The following is a 21,723-nucleotide window of genomic DNA, read 5'->3' on the forward strand; positions in this document are numbered from 1 at the left end:
CTGACAGATGGTCAGATCAGATTAACTGGGTCTGGGTCTACTTTGTGCTCTGGAAGAGTTGAAATCTATTACAACAACATCTGGGGAACAGTCTGTGATGATGGTTGGGACTTAAACGATGCTGAGGTGGTTTGCAGAGAGTTGGGCTGTGGTACGGCACTGAGTGCCACTCAATCAGCCCGCTTTGGTGAAGGAACCGGACAAATCTGGCTTGATGATGTGGCCTGTTCAGGAAATGAGAGGTCTGTAACGTTGTGTCAGCACAGAGGATTTGGGACACACAACTGTGGACATGGAGAGGATGCTGGTGTGGTCTGTTCAGGTGAGGAAGATTTTGGATAAAGTGTTTTAAATAAATGTATCCTTTTCTATTGACAGCTCTTTCACTCAGATACAGTGATGGAAAAGAGCTGGGGCCTGTTTCAGAAAGCAGGTTTAGTGAAAACTCTGAGTTTGTTGAAGGTCCCATGGCATGAAAATGTCACTTTATGAGGTTTTTTAACATTAATATGAGTTCCCCCAGCCTGCCTATAGTCCCGTTAGTCGCTAGAAATGGTGATAGGTGTAAACCGATGCTGCTCTGTCTTTGAGAAAATGAAAGCTCAGATGGACCGATCTGGAATCTTGCTCCTTATGAGGTCATAAGGAGCGAGGTTACCTCCCCTTTCTCTGCTTTGCCCGCCCAGAGAATTTGGCCCACCCATGAGAGAGAGACATCATGGCTTTCAAACGAGCAAAGTGGCAGTTGGTCAAGGCCACAGCCCCGCCCTCTACCTTGGTGTTGGTTTATTAACCATGTTAGGCAGACTATAAAATGTTTTTTTCTGCAAACATGGCATTTCCTTTTGTCAATGATCTCGTTGATGAAGAAGCTGCTTTACTTCTGCTTTACTGCGCAGGGTGTTATAAGTCGGGAGATATTGAAGCCCAGACATTTTAAATTTTCAGATAACTTACAATTTGAGCGGTATCTTTTTTCTTCCCAGTTGATCAGTTATGCAGCTTACATAACCTTATCTGTCCTCATATAACTAACATCACCCATCTTGGGCATGCTCTGCATCCCAGCAGATCATTTTTGTCACATAAATGTTTTTGGAAAATGGCAGTTTTCTTTAAAAGAAAAGCCACTGTATAGAATAGCACCGTCAGAAGAATGTGACTCGCTCTGAAACGTGTTTTTGTAAACATTTTTGTAGTGTTCCCTGGACACAAACCAGTAAGAGCCATTAAAAAGGAGTTCCACAGTATTGCAGGTGAATGATGTAAACCCTTTGAAATAAAATATGAATTATTATTCTGTTAATGGTGCTGCAGCCTCAGTGGAATTAGTAGGCCTAGTACTTTTTCGCCCACAGTATTGCACTTAAATGAAATAGATTATAGGTTCAATACCATTTCACCAGTAATATTAGGCTATACTTATGATTAAATATGATAAACTAGGGTTAGGGTTAGCATTTACTCTAGCAGCAATTTTCTGCCACGCAAATTCTTTTTTGCAGCAGCAGCCGCTGTGTTGTTTTTTTAACCCACTGTATGTGTGCATGAGTATTTCCGCCGACCCGTTTGTGGTTTTTACCATGGTGAATTGTAGTATCATGACTCCATTCATGCTCACTTTTTATTGTGGTGGTGCCCGCGCGTGAACCAACTCCTATCAGATGTTCTGAAACCGAAAACTCAAAAGTTTCCCATCTCAGGGTAAATCAACTCAGACATCAGGGTTAGACTCAGTTTGTTAAACCTCCTACCTGAAACGGGCCCCTGGTAACCACAGCATACTTTTAGAATTAGAAAGCAGAACAAGTGTGAAATGTTGATAACACACTTACTTAAACTGTCATGTAAGTGAAGCAGTGTATCAAGTGATTGATCAATATCATACTCATTGTAAGGAGTGTAAAGCATGTAAATTAGTTCTGTCAGGTCCATAAAGTCAAGAACACACATGACAATAAAAATTATTTAGGAAATTTTTATTGAATAATTGCATTTCAGCTAATAAATTCTGAATTAAATTTTGGCGGTATGGCTCTGTTCAGGGAGTCCTCTGACCTTTCATGAGCACCATGAAATAGCAGAGTCAGAGGACAGCAGCAGCAGCATTAGGGAATGCTCACACAGTTTAGGACTGTGTGAGCTGAACTATTCCCCCCAAACAAACCACACCTGGCAATCCTCTTGGGAAATGAAAACAAGAGGATGGAATTAAAAATGATTGGAATCTTTATGAATAAATGTACGAATTAATTTGGAAATACGGTTGATCAGATGAGCCCCCTGACCATTCATGAGCACCATGTATTAGCAGAAAGTCAGGGGACAGCAGCAGCATTAGGGGAAGCTCACACAAATTAGGAGATCAGTAGATGAGGCACAATGGTTTATTAAGACAAACCAATCAGGGACCTAAGCTCATAGCCTTCTGAGCATCAAGAATAGCTCGAACATCAGGACGAAGGAAACGTTCGTAAGCAGCAGAAGACCAGCGCCCCATGGCAGTCCACAGAACTGGCAGAGGAGGCGCAGGTGAGAAGCAAACCAGGCTCGCGACATTGGTTTCCCCTCCTTCGTGACAAACAGCGGCTCTTGTGGACCAGCACCAGGACGGCACCTCAAGTAGGCCAGCACGGAAATCAGAGGACAAAAGACAGTGTTCGACTCAGAAATGTATACGACAACACCTTCACCATTTATAGCAGTTTTAGAGTGTTTCAGAAACAATGTGAAATGGTGATCATTAAGGGAAACATCAGATATTGTCAGATTGTGATTTGGATCAAAGGAACATGTGTGTGAAGAAATTTCACCAGCCCTTAGAAAACCAAAAAAAGCTGTGAGAACGACCGTCTCTAACAACTGATCGGTGTAAGGCCCAAAACACCCATTCCGTAATTGAGATATGAGTTGTTTAACCAAAGGTAAAGTAAAAGGGAGACGTTTATCATTGCCTCGTGGTGACTGTCTTTTGAGGCCGTTCAGTAAAAGGCGAATGGATGGGTTTTCCAAAATCCTGGAGGCAGAGGGATCCAGGCAGCGCAGATGGAATTGAATGCCAGCGACGGAAGAAGGCTGCAGGTTTCGATCCTCAAAGCAGTGAACTATAAAAGCACTAATATACGAAACATTGACAGGGAGAGCAGCTACAGATAAACAAGCACAAAAGGTGATGAAATTAGACCAAGCCGAGTCATACGATTTTAATGTAGAGCTAGCCAGACCCCCCCGCATGTACTGCGCAGCAGAGCACACATAAGATTGGAGAGGGTTATTCAATCTAGAATGGTCTGGCTGAAAGGAGGGCATTCCAGGCTCGATTGGGCTGCAGCTGGACACAGGAGATGGAATTTCTGAAAATTAAATTGAGACAAAGAATCGGCCACTTGATTATTCAAACCAGGTATATGCTCAGCGTGAAAATGATGAGTTCTATTTAGTCTGTCCATACCATTCCAGTGAGCAGCGCCTGCTGCATGCTAGCTCATCCCCCTGGCCCACTAAAATGGTACAGCCATATGCTATTAATTACACCTACTTGCCCTTCAATGAAAATGTCAAAATTGTTGCTGTGAGCTAAGGGCCTATTGCCATCCATAGAGCGATGCTGTGGCTAAAAGTACACCACATACAAAAGCAAAAACACAAACATTAGGAGAAAAACACTCCAAATTAAAAATGCTTAAAATATCAAAGTCTATACATGAGTAAATTAAAACATCAAGAGAAATGTTCTCAAAATAAGAAAGAGACGCAAATGCTTAAATACATCACATACATTCTGTAGATGGCTCTTCTACCCAAATGCTGTTGAAAATTCTTTTAATTTTGAAACATTTTATGTACATCATACAAGTTCTTTGCCATTTGAGGTCCCACTCTTGACTTAAATGGGACAAAACTGCACACCATATGCAAGGAGACAAGCATATAATCAGGTTGTATTGAAGGTGTTCAGCTTGTGTTGCACCCTTTCATATGAGACTGCTTTTACAGCTTAAACTCTGGTTGTCTTTTTCAAATATCAGTGGAAGAGAAATTAGATTTGAAAAACAAGCATGTGAACCTGAAAAAGTTGTGCAATTCAGGAAAGGCCCATAGAACATAAACACTGCCTCTTTACAGTAATTCAGCTTGACTGGTACAAACATGGTTACTCTTAAAAAAAAAAGACCAGTAAATTCTCAAATCTTTAAACTTTTTATTAAACACCACTGAGGCTTTAAAATCTGTACTATTTATTGGATGTTCCATCAGTCAGAGTTCCCATTATACCTCCTCATTATATTGTTGTTATGTTTCAGCACTCCTCCCTAAGCCCAGCATCTCCATGAATCCTGCTGCTGAGGTTACCTGGGGTCAGAACGTCGGCATCACTTGTTCTGTCTCAACTCAAACTCAACAGATTTTAAGTCCAACATTTATTTTGAAAAAGGCTTCAAGTTCAGTTGGAGAGACCCAAACGTCAAGTACCAACTCTGCTACCTTCAACATGCGTGGAGTCAACTTTGACAACGAAGGATCATACCAGTGTCAGTATAAGATAACAGTTGCAGGTAAAGACTTCACCTCCTCAAGTGACTCTGTCAGCCTTTCTGTTACTGGTAAGGAAATCAGTCAGTTCGCCAAAAATTGATGTTTAAACATTTTGTTTGCAAAGTTATTGGCTTTCTTATTGAGAGTTATATGAGGAGACACCTGTGAGTAGTATCAATTTTCTCATCTAACTTCTGCAAGAAACAATATAATATATATATGCCCAGTCGGGCATGTTAGCAGCTAAGGGAACTAACACACAAATCAACACTGCCAAGCCTCCTACTCACCAACACCAGATCGATCACACACAAAATGGATGAGCTACACGGAACTGCTGCATGATAATTAAAACAGAAGCCTGGCTGAACACACTCGTCACAGATGGCAGCTAGCAGCTAAAAGCTAGCAGCTAACAGGGCTAGGTACCTACCAGCAGGATCGAGACAGGGTAGTTGAATTTAAACAATGTCTGAGTTGAAAACGCATCTTGTTGTCACGCAAGAGCCCTGGTAATGTTGCACAGACAATTTAATTGCATTTTGTGTCTGTTCAGAGGCACAAAAGCACTCTAAAACCTGCCCCTACAACTGCCATTTTGGCTCAGTGGATCTGGTGTACGTAGCTGCAGCTACTTCGTGTTGCCTGCAACGATTCGGGTCGGGGTATTTTCCAATCGAAAGTACACGCATATTTATAGCGATTAAGATTAACGTAAAAATCGGCTGGAATTCTCCTTTAAGCAATTCAGGCAACTAACAAGGTAATTTTCCCAGTGTGGGATTAATAAATAATGTCTATCATATCTTAAAACTGAAAAATATCTCAACTCAAGGTATTACATTTTTCACTCTAACCTTTAATTTTTTTCAGTGAGCCTCCCAACACCCAGCATATCCATGAATCCTGTTGGTGAGGTTACCTGGGGTCAAGATGTTGGCATCACTTGTTTGATCTCAACTCAGGTTTTAGGAGGGACATTCATCCTGCACCACTCCTCAGGCTCATCCAGAAAGACAGAAATGGGTACCAACTCTGCTACCTTCAACATTGTCCAAGTGGACTTTCATAACGAAGGATCGTACCAGTGTCAGTATCAGACAAGGAGTTCAAGTCAAGACTTCATCTCACCCCAAAGTAACATTGTCAGACTCTCTGTTTCTGGTAAGATTAATGGATAAATAATCTAATAACACAACACAACAAGTAACACAGAATAGCATTACCAAGAATAACCAAACAAAGAAACAGTACAGGAATATTGCAAGGAGTTTGTTAATGTACAGTGCCTTAGGAAAAGGCAATGATATATATATATATATATATATCTATCTATCTATATATCTATATCTATATCTATATCTATCTATATCTATCTATATCTATCTATCTATCTATATCTATATCTATCTATATCTATATCTATCTATATCTATCTATCTATCTATCTATATATATATATATATATATATATATATATATATATATATATATATATATATATATAAATAATGCTATGACTATGAGTCATCCTCAGATCTGGACTCTTATCAAGCATGAGCAATTTCAGGCAGAATGAACAATGTACATTTGAGTTGCAAAGACTTCTTGTTTTATAGCAAAACATGCAAAATGGTTGCCATGCCACGTCACACTGTTCAACAAAAATTCAAGTTTTTAATAAGGTCTTTGGATTGTACAGAATTATTTTTTAAATGTATCTATTCAAATCTGTAGGTGTGGAGGATTTCTTTGTAGCTATAATGCATAGTTTCTGTTGCCCCCATGAGGAATTCTAAGTAATGATAAAAATACTGTCAACAATAGGTTAGGTAGCTGGCTACAGAGCTCCATGAGCTGTCGGTCGTATGTGTTGAACCCCAGGAAGAATAGTCTTCACTACAGTGATGACTAATGGTAATCCTTAATAAACGATAAACAATAAACTGTCCGCACATTCACACTATTGGCTATTGAGCCAATTGGTCATGCCTGAGCCCAAGCCAAATTTCAATATTTCAATAGTTTCCCAACACATTCTTATGAACAGGTTTGTATGATATCGTACGAAAATGTATGAATACCAATCAGCGGCACTTAAGGGGTAGTTAAGTTTATCCGACAATAGGTTACAGGTAGCCAGCTACAAAGCTCTGTGAGCTGTCGGTCTGATGAGTGGACCTTACATTCAAATTTAGTCAACCATGCCGCGACAACATTTAAGTTCAAGCACTAAAACAAGTAGTTATGTTTATAACACTCTCGTGAACAGACACACGTTTCCTGGGTGGAAGGGTTTTGTTTTCCCCAGGATGCGAACTCTGCTCCCTGGCTTGAAAGCGCTGTGTTTTAAGACCCACCCATCCACCCCGACCTTCTCCATATGTGGCTCACAGCATTCTTATACAGCAACACACAATGGGGTCCATGCAGTAAAGAATATGGAATACATAAGAATTACAGTGCTTAACTTTTCAAAGCTATATGAATGGATGATTCATGAGAACAGCCTCTACTTTGAGTCGGTCGTATCAGCTTTTATTATTAGCCGACAAAAGGTGACTTTGAGCCAGGTACAGAGCACCGCCAGATGACAGTCCTTTCAGGGGCAGTAAAGTTTAGCCAACAAAAGGTAAGTGTCATGCGGAGACGACAGTTAAGTTTAGGCACCAAATTAATAGTTAAATTAAGGAAAAAGATTGTGGTTTGGATTAGATACATAGATAGATACATATTGATCCCCAAGTGGAAATTCAATTAATTAAAACACTCCTGAAGTACGAACACATTTCCTTTGGGTCTTTTTTTGCTGGTATTTCGATGGGAAATGGGTCTTAGTCTGAGAAATTATATATCAGAACTTCTTTTTCTGCCGCAACTTCAAACTGCTGCCACTTAACTAAAAACATGCATCCGTCATGAGTGAACTGATCAAAAGTGAACAGTTCTAAGCACGTGTTCACACCCATTAGTAGAATGTTTCGCCATATGCGTCTTGAGTAACCTCCACCTTTTCCATCTTGATCTATGTTGATTCATTAATGTGATATTCTCCTAATACTCTTGTCCCTTTTGTACTTTTCCTCTTACTTTAGTGCCGCTGCAGCAGCCCAACATCTCCCTAACATCTCCTAACAGAGGGCTGGTCTGGGGCCCTGAAGGTGCACAGATCACCAGGGGTTTCAGCTTTGTCTTCACCTGCTCCACTTCCTCCCATTATCCTGAAGGTGTTTTCCATCTCATCTTCTCTGGTTCAAACCTCACCAACACAGAGCCAGCAGTCAACCAGTCAGCCTCCTTTTCCTTCCCCGTGGCTGAGTATGAACAACAGGGAAACTACAGCTGTGTGTATGAAGTCACACTGTCCTCGAGAAGATTCACTTCTACACAGACAGCACCGATTAGTGTCGTCATTAAAAGTAAGTAGAATGAACACAAAATAATTGAACTAAATTTTGCAATGTTTTATCAACAATATTTGAATGATACATAGACTACTTCCTGTATATGGGGGGAGGTCGTTGGTTCAATCCCCAGACCAACAGGATAAAATCTGGTTGGGGAAAGTGAAAGAGCAGCGCTTTTCCCTCCCTCATTACCACCACTGAGGTGCCCTTGAGCAAGGCCTTTAACCCCAACCGCTCCAGTGGAGCTGCTCAGACTGTGGTTGTACTGGGCAGCTTCCAGGTATGAATGTGTAACTGTGTGAATGTGACAGGTCGTTGTTCTAAATGAGAATTTTTTTCTCAATCGATAACCTGGATAAATAAAAGGTTAGAAAAAAAAAAAAAAAAAAAAAAGGCATATTTCCAGAAAGCCAGAGCAGATAGAGAAATAATGAGCTACATGATTGTACATGTACCAGCCATATTACTGTTATAGTAGTCTGGATCAACGGAAGTACATTTCCAGGATAACTGCCTGACTTTGCAACAGATGTCTCTCGCTTTCCACTCTGTGTGTTGCCATTCTCAAACTCCCTTCGCTCCAGGAAACAACAAATCTCGAGTTAGCAAACTACATGCTGAAAATAGTAAGTTGTGAAGAAATTTCGTTGTTTTTTTCCTACTATACCAGATTGTATGTGTGGTGTAGCCAGACCTTACTCCACAGTGCTGTGGAGACAAGCCTGGCAATGTGAGACTAGGCCAATGCATTAAGATGCATTCATGGACAAAACCAAATTTGCAACAAGTCCTTCAAACCATATGATGAAATAGGTAGTTTATTTCTACCCTCAAATACAACCCACAAGAGCATTTTCCATCCTCATATCTAAAACAGAGAACGTAATGGTCACAGTTTTAAGGATGGTCACAGTTTGGGTATGTTTAGGCACCAAAACTATTTAGTTAGGTTTAGGAACAACATTGTGGTTTGGGGTTAAATTAAGTAACTTTACTTTACTTATGCATGTGACCTGAACGTGATGTAGCTCGATTTGTCTTGTAAAGTTAAAAAAAGAAAAAAAATTAACCATTTACTTTTATTTTCAAACAGGACTTGAACCTGGTTTAAAGTCCTGTGTTTTAAAAGTAATGTCTACCATACACTAGAAGACTTTGAATAGACTTTGAAAAGACTAAAGTCTGACACCATCTCACATCTAAAGACAATCATCTCACATCGAATGTTAAAGACTGGGGATCTTGCAGGGTCACAAATTACAAGACCACACAACTACCCGGAGGTCCGCGTTTATATAATAATGTACCTCTTTAGCGTTAAGTTTAGCGCCATAGCAACCATAAACAACACTGGCTCTAGCTGTTTGCTGATTCCTGTTTGGTGCTGGAGGGAGCACACAGTGTTCATCCATTGGTAGTGACTCAGACTGAGTTTTGTGACCACCTTACACCAAATGATTGAGATGATGGGAGTGCATGAGTGAACCTCAGGATTTCATTCTGATGGATTGCAAATTAGTCTCAACGGTGGTAACGCTTGAAGAATGGTTTAGTGTAGGGTCGGCATAACACAAACCGAAAGAAAAAAAGGATCTCCTCTGACAAGCTAGCAGTTGGTGTGTAGATATATATATATAGATATAGAGATATATATAGAGATATATATATATATATATATATATATATATATATATATATATATATATATATATATATATATATGTAAAACATTGTTAATCCCAATGTAAAAAAATTGACAAAATGTAGGATTAACTGTTGAATGTTTGTCTCTCCTAGTGCATTTGTTCCTGCTGGTCTCTTCAGTAGCTGCTGGGGGTCTGCTGCTGCTCCTGCTAGTCTTGGTGGTGGTCTGTCTGGTCTGCAAGAGAAGACGACGAGCCAAGCACACTGGAGCCCTCGTCCAAACTCAATGTCGGTGCTCACACAGTACACATTCATCCAATGAGTTCAAATTCTTGTAAATAATTTCTTCTGATGTTCATGATGCTTGTGTTTCAGTGGCTGTCAGAATCAGGAATGCTTATGAAGATGAGTATGAGGACGACGAGTCTGACTATGAGAATGTTGATCCAATGGACACCAAGAAGAATCTTAAAGAGGAAGCAGGGAAAGGGGAGGAAGAGGAGACCAATGATTATGTGGAGCCAGAGAGCGACGAAGATCATGATGATGAGGAAGCGTGCCCAAGTGCAAGTATTATAAAGACCAATGATATCAATTTCAGCGTAGAGGAAAACAGAGAAGAAGAAGAAGAAGAAGAAGATGAAGAAGAAGAAGAAGAAGACGACGACTACTATGAAAATGTAACCAAGCGACTTGGTGAAGAAACTTTGGACATTTATGGAGAACAGCATATTTATCAAAACTTTTAAAGTGTCCAATGGACAACAATAGCTAAGTTTCCATCCACTTGTCAATCGAATTATCTGAAGTTCGGTAAAAAAAACAAAAAAAAACTCATGCGAATAAAGCTGGTGAAATTGTGTTTCCATCCAACAGCTTTAAAGCGAATACAAACCTGCGCGTAATGACGTCACATGCTGTTTTGCGATTAAATTGGTATATCGAATTGATTTGAGACATTTTAAGGTGTTTCCATTCATTTTCGCATTCAATTGCACAACATTCAAGCAAACATTTGCAAACAAAGTTTTGCTAGACAAAAGTAGTTGTTAATATTAAAAGGAAGCTACGATGGGCCTTTGGCCGAGGATCTAATCCAGCTCATCAAAAAGGTGGAACTTGCCTTTTATTTTCCCTCAGCACCGCTGCGAGACAACTCTCTTTTTTGAGACATGTATCGCTGTTAGAGCGCCTTCCATTTACTCCGGAGGATGTCCCACGGCTTGTTGTAACCTTTGGTGGTCATTTCCTTTGCGATTTCCTGATAAATTATGGCATTTCTTAGATTTTTGCCATCTAAAATAACCGTTATATTTTGCTCGTAAATTAAATTAAAAAAGAATTCTCTTGTCTCCTCGTTCGTCCATTACATCTGTCTTTGTTTACATCTGTCACGTGTGCAAACAGAGCGAAAATACTGAGTGGAAATGAACTAAATCTTCTTCGTTTTGTGGCGGGTTGCAACCGTAAAATGACCTAAAACTTAATCGCAATTCATTAATTTATTCAGCAAATAACGTTTCCATCAGCGTTTATCGCATAAGCCGTATACCGATCAAGAGAAAATCTGATGAGACCGAACAAATTTCCTTTGAGTCGATATTCATGAAATTCTATCAAATTTTATAGTTTCCATAAGGCATTTTTCATTCAATATCACTTAATTCGGATAAAAAACGTGTAGATGGAAACATAGCTACTGTCACAGTGGTTACCGTGGATGAAGCACTGTTGTTTTTGACCCACTGAAAAGAATTTAAATTTTAGGGTGCTTTCACTAATGTAGTTTGGCTAATTTGGTCAAGACCAAGGGCAAAAAAATATACATTGTAGCATTTTTCAGCCGTTTCAGTTCCTTTTCACACCACACAGTTTGCTCTGGTTCGAATCAGCTGATAAGTTGGTGAAATTAAGCGAAATGCAGCAACACAAGTCACAGCCATTTTGGGCCACAACAATCTAAAAAAAAGGCCGCAAAATCCTGGAGGGACTGACATTACCTAAACTGCTTTTCGATTGGTCAGAATTAACATGCAGGAAAATTCAAACAGAACTCCCGGTCGTAAACAAAGAGAGGAGGAAAAGCCAGCAGACTACATGTGTTTTTGCCTTCTACGTTCTATGGAGAGACAACTGCAAAAGTTGATTGTAGCCCTGGTCATCATAGCACAGCTGACTACGGCAGCTGGTTTAGTCCAAACATGCACAGTTCTTCCAGTAGTTGGGTCTGTTCCAGGTCGGATCACATTCTCACCACAAACAAATTCAAAGATTTAACCGAACTAAATTAGGCAGGTGTGAAAGTCCCCTTAAAGTGACTATTCAAATAGATGGAGTAGATACATGTTAAAATGATGCTGAAGAAACTGCAGCATGGTGTCTTCCAGACTCAGGGAAATTGACTAGTCGTAATTAATAATAATTATTTTAAATTGCATATACCTAGATAAATTACCAAAACTCTTGAATGCATGATCTAGGTTATAATATTTTAAAAACCAGTATTCCTATAGTTCAAAATTCTTGTAGGCTGGCCTGTTTACATATTTGAATATTGTAAATGTATACCAATTAAATAATATTATCATTTTTAATTACATGTTTGGGGATGTAGTAGCTGCTTCAACATCAGCATTACCTGAAGCCGAGGAGGAGGAGAGGTGGCTGGCTATACAGAGAAGCAGAAAAACAGGGATGAAGACAAGGAGGAGGAGAGTGACCATGACAGGGCCATGGGAGCGAGTGAGGAAAAGATGGAAGAGAGAGTAGATGACGATGTGGTAAGGAGTAGGCAAATGAACAGGGACTCTCATGAAGGGAGGGAGGCTGTGTGTGTGTGTGTGTGTGTGTGTGTGTGTGTGTGTGTGTGTGTGTGTGTGTGTGTGTCTCACGTCATAACGATAACAAGCGGTTTGGCTGTAACATTAAAGATAGTGGCCGTCATTGTAAATGCTAGCGGTTAGCCTGTTGGGTAGCTGAAAAGTCTGTGTGATCTATAAAATCAGTGTTGATACAAGCATCAGTGTTCCTTGAATGGCTTAATTAGCTTCTCTCCAGGGCATATACTACTCTCAGCTTTATTGTAGCTTTTGGGAAGGGTTATAGTTATTGTTATACAGTATTATTTAGCAGACACTTGTGTCTAAAGCGACAAAGTATGAATCTCAATAGTTAAAATTATCAGTAAACTGTTTTTAAAGTTGCCACTATTAAGCAAAATAGTAATAATGGCAATACAATATCAAATATCAATAATAAAAAATACCATAAATATACAAATCATAACTCTAAGAATGAATGAATTATTTAAGTGTAAGACCAACAGATACGTCCTGAGACCTCTCTTGAAGGATCCAAAATGATCACATGAACACAGAACACTAGGCAACTCTTATCATAGAATGCATGCATATTTTAAGAGGACTGTCTGCAGGGAATGTGTCTGACCAATCACGGTGGGTGTGGGCCGCCTGGGCCAAAAATACCCGGGCCGATATTTTGTCCCAGTCTAGCCCTGAAACCAGTTAGTATAACTGAAGCAAAAGGAGAACTGGTTGGTCTCTGGACATACAGTATATGAATTTTATTATATATTTGTGATTTATCGTATTTAGGTCATGAATTGTTGAATGAAATGTTCTATAATTTGGCGTTTTGTATTCCATTTGTATTGGATTATATAAATGATGTATTGTTCTATCTACCAGTAACCATGGGCGGGAAATAGCAATTGTGCTAAAACCAGATACGGTGCATCGCTCCTTGTTTTTATTAGAAGGTTAATTGTTGTGGTTTTGGACATTTATGTTGCCGGTTATTATTCTGCATGTTTCCTGTTTTGTATATTGTATTCTGTGGACTGTGTATATTTTGTTGTGTATATTTCGGTTTGCCGCTGTGTATATTTTTTATTTTGATAGTCTGTTTTCTGTCTTGTTGTGTCTAGTTTTACTTCCTGTGTCTTCCCGCCTGTGCAATTGTCTAATGTGTTCCACCTGTTCCCCAGTCCTGGTGTCACCTGTCCCGTGTTTGCTCGTTACCTAGTTTTTTTTTAGCCTCTGTGTTTACTTTCTTTTGTCAGAACGCTTTGTCTCAGTTTGTGTTTCCTCCTTGTCTGTTCGTGCCTCGTCAGTGTGTCGCCTCGAGTTCAAACCTTCTGCCTGCCTGCCTGCCTTCTCCTTGCATTTGGGTCCTTTAATCCCCGGAAACATAACATTAATGTGCACTGTCCCGGTCTGAATAAAATGACATTACATGGCCCCCATGTACACAGTATCCAGAAATAATAATTGTTTTATCATGCACATAATATGTTAACCTCTTAAATATTCAAATATGTACTTTTCATGTTTATGCTACCTTTATTGCTTTTATTGAACCATTCAAGTCCAGCATGGGTCTTTAAAACACATTTCAGTACATTTCAATTAATTCTTTATTTACGCCTATATTAACTGTCTTGTATTATTTTAAATACATTTTTCACTTTCTTCTTGAGAGTTGAAAATTGAAACCACTCAGTGCCTAAAACTACTGAAAAAAAAAAAATGTAATAAAAAAAAAAAAAAAAAAAATAACAGCAATTGCAATAACTCCAGTCCTAAAACAACTCCACTGGCTTCCTATCTCCCACCGGATCACCTACAAAATCCTGGTCGTCACCTACAAAGCCCTCCACCATCTGGCCCCCTCATACATCACTGACCTCCTCTCCCCGTACCAACCATCACAGTCCCTCAGATCCACCTCAGCCAGTCTCCTCTCCATCCAAAAATCCAACCTCCGCAGTTTTGGGGACAGAGCATTCTCCAGGTCAGCTCCCAGGCTCTGGAACTCCCTCCCCCAAGAGATCCGCACCTCTGAGTCCATCACCATCTTCCAGTCCCACCTCAAGACCCATCTCTTCACCTCTGCCTATCCGTAGCCCCACGCCCCCCTCCCTTTTCATCTGTGCCTGAATCTTGATTTGTTCCGTTTTTGTAATCTACCTCCCCTGTAAAGTGATTTTGAGTCTATGAAAAGTGCTATATAAATTCATTTACTATTATTATTATTATTATGATGATTGACTAATAATCCCCTCCCCCTCCCTTTCATGCTTCCGCGCACTAACCCCCCGACCCCCACCCCCGAATCCTTCTTGTGGGTTATTGGCTGGAACGCTGGAGGAATGTTAGTTATGTTTGGTGGTGCAGGTTGGCCAGTTTGTTTTTGTTGGTATTTGTGGAGCCTGGGCTGTTTACAGAGACCGCGTTTTTTTTTTTTTATACAGTGTGTTCAGGGGACAGGCAGCTAGTGGATAGTGAAAAAAAAAAAAAAAAAACAGGTGACATCGCTTAGAGCACCTTTTAAGATAATTGTGTTTTAGTCATGTGGTTTGCTACAGTTTCATGTGAGAAATAATCTGTTGTATGAGGTCCTTACTGAAAACATTTAATCCTTACAAATATAATCTGTACAACTACAGAATTTGCTTATTGATTACAAACTCACTCCCCTGTACTGGAGGTGCAGGAGCATGAACTCCAGTATACCAGCATATTTATGAGGCTTCCCATATTAGACTGCATCTCCACTGTTGCTAGTTGTCTTTTTTTCTGCTGAGATGATAAGCATCTCTGTTTGTCCATTTATTTCTGGCACTGGCACCCAGAAAAGGTGTTGAGGTTCGTGCCGATTCAGCACGTAGAGCTTTGGGCGGATGATATATGGGCTAAGCCAAAATTGGGTACTTTTGTGACGATATGACAATTGGAGAGGAGGCTTTTCAAGTGCTCAATTTGTGGCTTTATTAACAAAAACACCCTCACTCAAACCAAACCAAAATATTAAACTGAGGTAAAATAGCAGCAAACAAACCGGTCACCTCACAGAAAGCTGCCAACCCTTCTTTCTTCTCCTGATGCCCTTTTAACTGCCCCCTCCTCCCTCCCCCTAATTGGAACCAACCACCTGCACAGGTGATTATAGGGTGAGCTAACCTGAGCAAGCAACAGTAACACTTAAGTTTCTTAAAACATCATTACAATTGGATAGATCAGTTACTGCCGACATTATTATTTATACATATATGTGCACCCACTACAAAAGACGACTCAAATATTATAAACATGTCATTTACTGCAGAACTATCTTACCCATTGCTTTTCACCTTAGTATTGCCCAGCCCCTCCCTACAGAAAGGACCTAATGAGGCAAACCTGCATCCACTCTCCCTGATTAAGCTGGTGAGCTGCTGAGCTACACCACACACACACACACACACACACACACACACACACACACACACACACACACACACACACACACACACCACAGCAAAACACTATGAACCCATATAACTTGCCGAACAAGCCTATATCAAATAATAAAATAACAAATAAGGATTGTTGTTTGTATAGACTGTGTGTGTGTGTGTGTGTGTGTGTGTATATATATATATATATATATATATATATATACACACACACACTTGTACTCATGTATTTCTCCGAATGATTTGTATATGCGACCGGATTTTGTGGTGTCTTGTAATCTCATGTGGGATGGGCCAAATGTTTGGCATGACACAGAAATAAAATTAAACCAACTAACTAACTAACTAACTAATTAGAACGATCTTTATAGTTATCATTCTTGGTGTGGACAGCCCTTTAATCCATGCAGATGATATGCAGATGAGCCATCTTCGTGACATTGAAGACTCTGGCTTTAGCCTTAACATACCTCGCTAATTTATCAATCTCGCTTCAAGGTACACTCCTCCCTTGAATTTTCTTTTAATCAACAATTTTAAGAGGCAGAAGTAGTGGTTGATGGGTTGCTTTAGCATTTGTACTTTGCATGGTTTGGAGCTACAGTGGTTCTGTACTCTGTAAATTTAGCTGAAAAAAGCTAAAATAAATGCGTGCAAGAGGAAGTGTTCTGGGATGTGCAGTCGTCTGTGAACCGCAGTATTAAGTTCAGTTTTCTGTCATCTGTTCTATCACTCATAAATGATACAGAGCAGCCTTAGTTCAGCCATGGGGAGCAAACAACAGAGAAACCTTCACCATTTGGCCATGGGTAAGACAAATATTCAAAAAAATGATTTGGAAAACAGCTTTTTTGTACAGTATAGCAGCTGTATTGTATAGGAATGAAGTCTCTTAACTCTAAGATGTTTCTGTATAAAGGTTCTACTCTTTAAATAGCAGTAAACGGCTATTTTCTATAAAGATATAGCGGTGTCCTGGCAGAGAATGACTTCACATTCCTTTTGTGTGTCTTGTTTTCCGAGCTCTGTTCTTTGATATGTATATATTCTTGATATTGACCATGCGTGCATGTTAGTGCATGTAAGTTCCTCCCTTTAAAACTATTGAGCGGGCAGAAATATATTTCACTAGAAACTTGAAATTTGAATCGTTTACGTTTGAATTGGTTAACTTGAATAACTGCTTTGAAAAAATTAAACTGAATGTCATAATTTGAAATATAATTTTTCAGTTTGGAAGAGAATTCCAATAAACTTGAAACTTAATGTAATATTATGAAATTGAATTTAGTTGCCCTAAAACTTACATGAAAGGATTAAGGCCACATGGAAACCAGTTATTTGAGTTCTGAGTCAGAACTCAAATCAATATAATATAAATTATAAATAGTTTCCATGTGGCCCTAATCCTCTTGCGTAGAAACTGTATCTGATCTTCAGAATATTCACATTCAGTTTAATGAGAAACATAATCATTGGTAGACGAAGAGAAGAACTTTGGTCGGTCTATGTTTTCATAGTTTCTTTATTGGATTAAATCCAAAGTGGCAGAAATCCAACCTTCCGTTAGCGACTGTAGCTACTCTACGCTGGGTCTAACCTGTCTAACTGCCAACGCCTTGCCGGATCAGGAACCTTCTTTTATCTCTGCACTTTTCAGCTTGTTCAATAAAATGAGCCTTGTCATTTATTTCTCTTCTCTCTATAGTCTGTTTTCTCTTGACTGTAACGTAACCTGCTGCAGGTCTGTCAATTCTATGGTGTGATACATACAATTCTTTGTTTTTCAATTAATTTCTTTGTTAAATACTTAAATATTGTATATTATGTGTTATGTGTCTGACAAATGGCCATATCAGATTAGCTGGGTCAGGGTCATTTTGGTGCTCTGAAAGAGTTGAAATCTAGTACAACAACATCTGGGGAACAGTATGTAACGATGGTTGGGACTTAAATGATGCTAAGGTGGTGTGCAGAGAGTTGGGCTGTGGTACGGCACTGAGTGTCCCTCAATCAGCCTTCTTTGTTGAAGGAACCACACAAATCTTGCTTGATAATGTGGCTTGTTCAGGAAGTGAGAGGTCTCTCACTGAGTGTCCGTTAAAAGGTTTGGGACATACAACTGTAAACATAGTGAGGATGCTAGTGTTGTCTGTTGCAGTGAGTAAACTTTTGGATAAAGTGTTTTAAATGAATGTAGGGGAAAGTGGGGTGAGTTGTGCCAGTTTTTACTCAAAGTGACTTTAAAGTGAAGCCATGACAGTAATGCCTTCAACTTAAGGATGTGCATATATTTCAGGATGTGGTGCATCCCTGAGAACAATAACTTTGGATCTGAAATAAATTGTTTCAGAAATATAGCTTTTTGGAAAAAAGTGGTCTTGTGGCACAACTTGCCCCTGATGCGGGGTAAGTTGTGCCTTTGGGGGGAATACGTTGGGGTAAACTGTGCCAGTGATTTCTGAAGTAAAACAGAACATTTTAATGTTATGAACTGTAATGCTATATGAAAGCAAGACAAATGCAATACAAAATTACACATTTAAGGTTTATTTAGATATTGTCACCCTTTTAAACTGTTGGAATATGTCATATTTTGTAGTTTGGGAAAACACAAAAAACTTACATACACAATATGTGATATTTGTGAATCATTTCAGGCAAAAAGGCTTTGGCAATAGATGCCTGTTTACATACAAAGAATGCTGTCTGTCAGTTATGTAACATATAAGAATAAAGAGACTAGGCTAATTTCTAAACATCCTATTGTGACTTAAGCCACTTCAAAACTTAATTAAACTTATCTTTAATAACATAGTGCAAACTCAAAACTGAAATCAGTGTTAAATTAAATTAAACAAATGGCAGGTAGGCCTAAATCAAACACTGACAAGGCATGCCCATCTCCTCACTTCTCCAGATTATCCCCTGTGAGTATGTAGGTCTAAGTGGTCTGGGTCTGGCCTACTACTTAACATCCCTCTTGTCAATGCTGCAGGGGAATATACACTTCTGCTCCCTTCTGGCTGTACCACCAAGTTTTTGAGGTGTGGGTAGTTTCTTGAGCACCTCACCTCTAGGGATGACTCCTTCATCACTGGCACAACTTAACCCAGGCCCTTTGGCACAAATCACCCCAGACCCACAAGTTTGAAAAACTAGCATGATCCAGCAGTTAAGAGCTAACATCATGCTAACTCTATAGACTCATTGTGTAGCCTGCTAAAGAACTAAAACATGTGTGAAATGTAATATAATTGTTCAGACACTACAATCCAAAAACCTTTTTTGAGCTAAAATGTGCTTACTTCTCATGCCATGTGTCTCCCTTCTGGTTTTTTTTGGTTTTCCACAAACAAGGGGTGGCACTACTTCCCCCCTGGCACAAATCAGCCCACTCTCCCCTATCCTTTTCTACAGACAGCTCTGTCACTAAGTCTTTGTGGCTTGGGATTTGACAGCATGCTTTTATAATTGGAAAGTAGAAGTGTGAAATGTTGCTAAAATGTCAGAAATGATACTGTAATGTAAGTGAAGAAGTTTATCGAAAGTGTTTTACTGGCAGTCAGTGTACGGGTTGTAAGCAGGCTCCGAAATTAACACTTTGGCCAGTCGCCCATTTTCCGTTTGGCGAGTAAATGTGAGAGAGCAATAAGCCACATGGCAAGTAAATGTTTAAAGCAAAATATTTCTGTTTTTCTGTCTTCATTTTGGTGAAGCTGCAGATACTTTCTTCTGTTCCTCTACTGTCTACGGTCCTCATCAATATAGATTGAAGTGTCACGTAGCTCTCCACAAGCAGAAAAAAGAGCAGCTTAAAACTCAACTTCCTGGTTCAAAGTTAGGACTAGCAAGTTAATTAGCAGTTAAGAAATGGATTGTATAACCAGTACTTAATTTGTAAAGTGGGAGGTCCCGGAGCCCCTGGGAGCCCCTGGGGGCGACTCAAAACGGGGGTTGGAAGTAACGGAACAAAAAAATCACACTGCCTAGTAGCTTCTCTTACCAAAAAAACCTAAACAATGATGTGTGTACATCAGGGCAATGTTTATTTTCATTTCAGAACATGCACCGCATTGGTGCGATGCAACAGTTATCCATCGGACTATTAAATTAACCAAAAAACCCACCGTGGTCTTCACATTCTTGATCGGCAGAAACGGTTTTTGCTTGTTTGGGATCCGACTGGCCAGCGAATTTGAACAAGTTAAGCAAACTTTGTTGTCTTTTTGACATTTTTCGCCCTTAGGGAAATGAGGCTAACAGCAATCTCAACCAGCACAAGTGCAGCACCGCGCTGTTGAAGTGCCTCCCCTCCCTCTGTCCCTCTCCCCCCTCTGTCTTACCCTGAAAATTCACGTCAAAACGTATCGAAAATGCAAACACAAGATTTTTTGGAACTTCAATGGGAAATAATGACAGGAAAACAGATAACAACATTGAAAACTACACAAACAGTAGTTTGTTTTTTTACATTTAGGCGATTCATTTTTCCTGGTGAGACAGGAAAAATGAATAATAAAAAAGGTTCCGGATCCAACATCGGCGGTGCCGGAACATGTTCCGGCTCAAATTAAGCCCTGTGTATAGCCTATTTACATGTTTGCCTATGCCTCGAAGTGGCGACATGCCACAGATGACCCTTCCACAGGACAGCAGAAAACAATGACTGAAGTCCGTTTTCTTAGTAAGACGCATAGGCCTTCACTGTTACTTATTTTCATTAACGTTGTGCAATTCTTATTTAAAAATATATGTATATTTTTTATTGAATATTGGAAGTTCATAAATAAGTGTTTTGACTGGCCTGGCTGAATGGCACTATGAACTATCCATGGTATTGAAATGGAGGTTTCATTCTTGCATGTTTTATTTTGTTGCGCATGATTGCAGAGCCTATGTGTCCGCATGAGTAAGTTGAAGATAGGCTATTAAAGTAAAAATATTGATGTTAAATAATAAAAAATTATTAAAACATTACTACAAATGCCCTTACCCTTAACCCTTTCTTAAACAAGAATAAATTTGACAAATGAATGTATCTTACAACGGAGTGAGTTAGCGCCTATGATTAGTAGCTAAGGGCTACCGGTCAATAGCAAATGCTAATTAGCACACCTAGCAAACACCACTGCTAACTCCGTAGCAGCAGGAGGCGCAAATCAAGAGTCCGGTCTCCATGGCGGGAGGGACCGGTGTTGCATCACAGAAGTGTTACGCCCACCATTCAAAATGGCGGCTCAGAAACCCAACCTTCCGCAAACTTTATTTATGTTTTAAAGCTTTTTGAATTTATGAGCCTTACCATTTTTCTCTCTTTTTCTCTATAGTCTATTTTCTCTTGAGTTCAACTTCACCTGCTGCAGGTCAGTCACGTTTATGGTGTAATGCATACAATCCTTTTAGTTTTCAGTTTTTGCAAAATACTTAAATATTGTATGTTATTTGTAATGTGTCTGACAGATGGTCAGATCAGATTAGCTTGGTCTGGGTCTACTCCGTGCTCTGGAAGAGTTGAAATCTATTACAACAACACCTGGGGAACAGTCTGTGATGATGGTTGGGACTCAGATGATGCTAAGGTGGTTTGCAGAGAGTTGGGCTGTAATACGGCACTGAGTGCCCCTCATTCATCAGCCTACTTTGGTGAAGGAACCGGACAAATCTGGCTTGATGATGTGGCCTGTTCAGGAAGTGAGAGGTCTCTAACTCAGTGTAAGCACAGTGGATTTGGGACACACAACTGTGGACATGGGGAGGATGCAGGTGTTGTATGTTCAGGTGAGAAAGATTTTTGATAAAGTTTTTTGAATAAATGTATCCTTTTCTATAGACAGCTCTGTCACTCAGATGCAGCGATGGAAAAGAGCTGGTAACCAC

At 39.6% G+C, this 21,723-nt stretch overlaps 1 protein-coding gene across 1 annotated transcript; it reads left to right on the forward strand.

Annotated features, from left to right (window-relative positions):
* Nucleotides 1–278: 278 nt before the first annotated feature.
* LOC114570210 (uncharacterized) lies at nucleotides 279–10,469 on the forward strand. The gene is made up of 6 exons (XM_028600465.1): nucleotides 279–322; nucleotides 4,305–4,604; nucleotides 7,632–7,955; nucleotides 9,741–9,875; nucleotides 9,963–10,189; nucleotides 10,464–10,469. The coding sequence occupies exons 2-6, from the start codon at nucleotides 4,331–4,333 to the stop codon at nucleotides 10,467–10,469; spliced, it is 966 nt and encodes a 321-aa protein (XP_028456266.1). The 5' UTR covers nucleotides 279–322; nucleotides 4,305–4,330.
* Nucleotides 10,470–21,723: the final 11,254 nt, after the last annotated feature.

The sequence above is a fragment of the Perca flavescens genome, chromosome 15, assembly GCF_004354835.1.
Source record: "Perca flavescens isolate YP-PL-M2 chromosome 15, PFLA_1.0, whole genome shotgun sequence".
NCBI classification, from domain to species: domain Eukaryota; kingdom Metazoa; phylum Chordata; class Actinopteri; order Perciformes; family Percidae; genus Perca; species Perca flavescens.

What these genes read in the sequence shown, in the direction of transcription:
- LOC114570210 (XM_028600465.1), top strand. Translation starts at nt 4,331, where the DNA reads ATGAATCCTGCTGCTGAGGTTACCTGGGGTCAGAACGTCGGCATCACT. An exon ending in TGTCAGCCTTTCTGTTACTG is followed by an intron (nt 4,605 to 7,631) that starts GTAAGGAAATCA and finishes CTCTTACTTTAG; the next exon opens with TGCCGCTGCAGCAGCCCAAC. An exon ending in AGCCCTCGTCCAAACTCAAT is followed by an intron (nt 9,876 to 9,962) that starts GTCGGTGCTCAC and finishes CTTGTGTTTCAG; the next exon opens with TGGCTGTCAGAATCAGGAAT.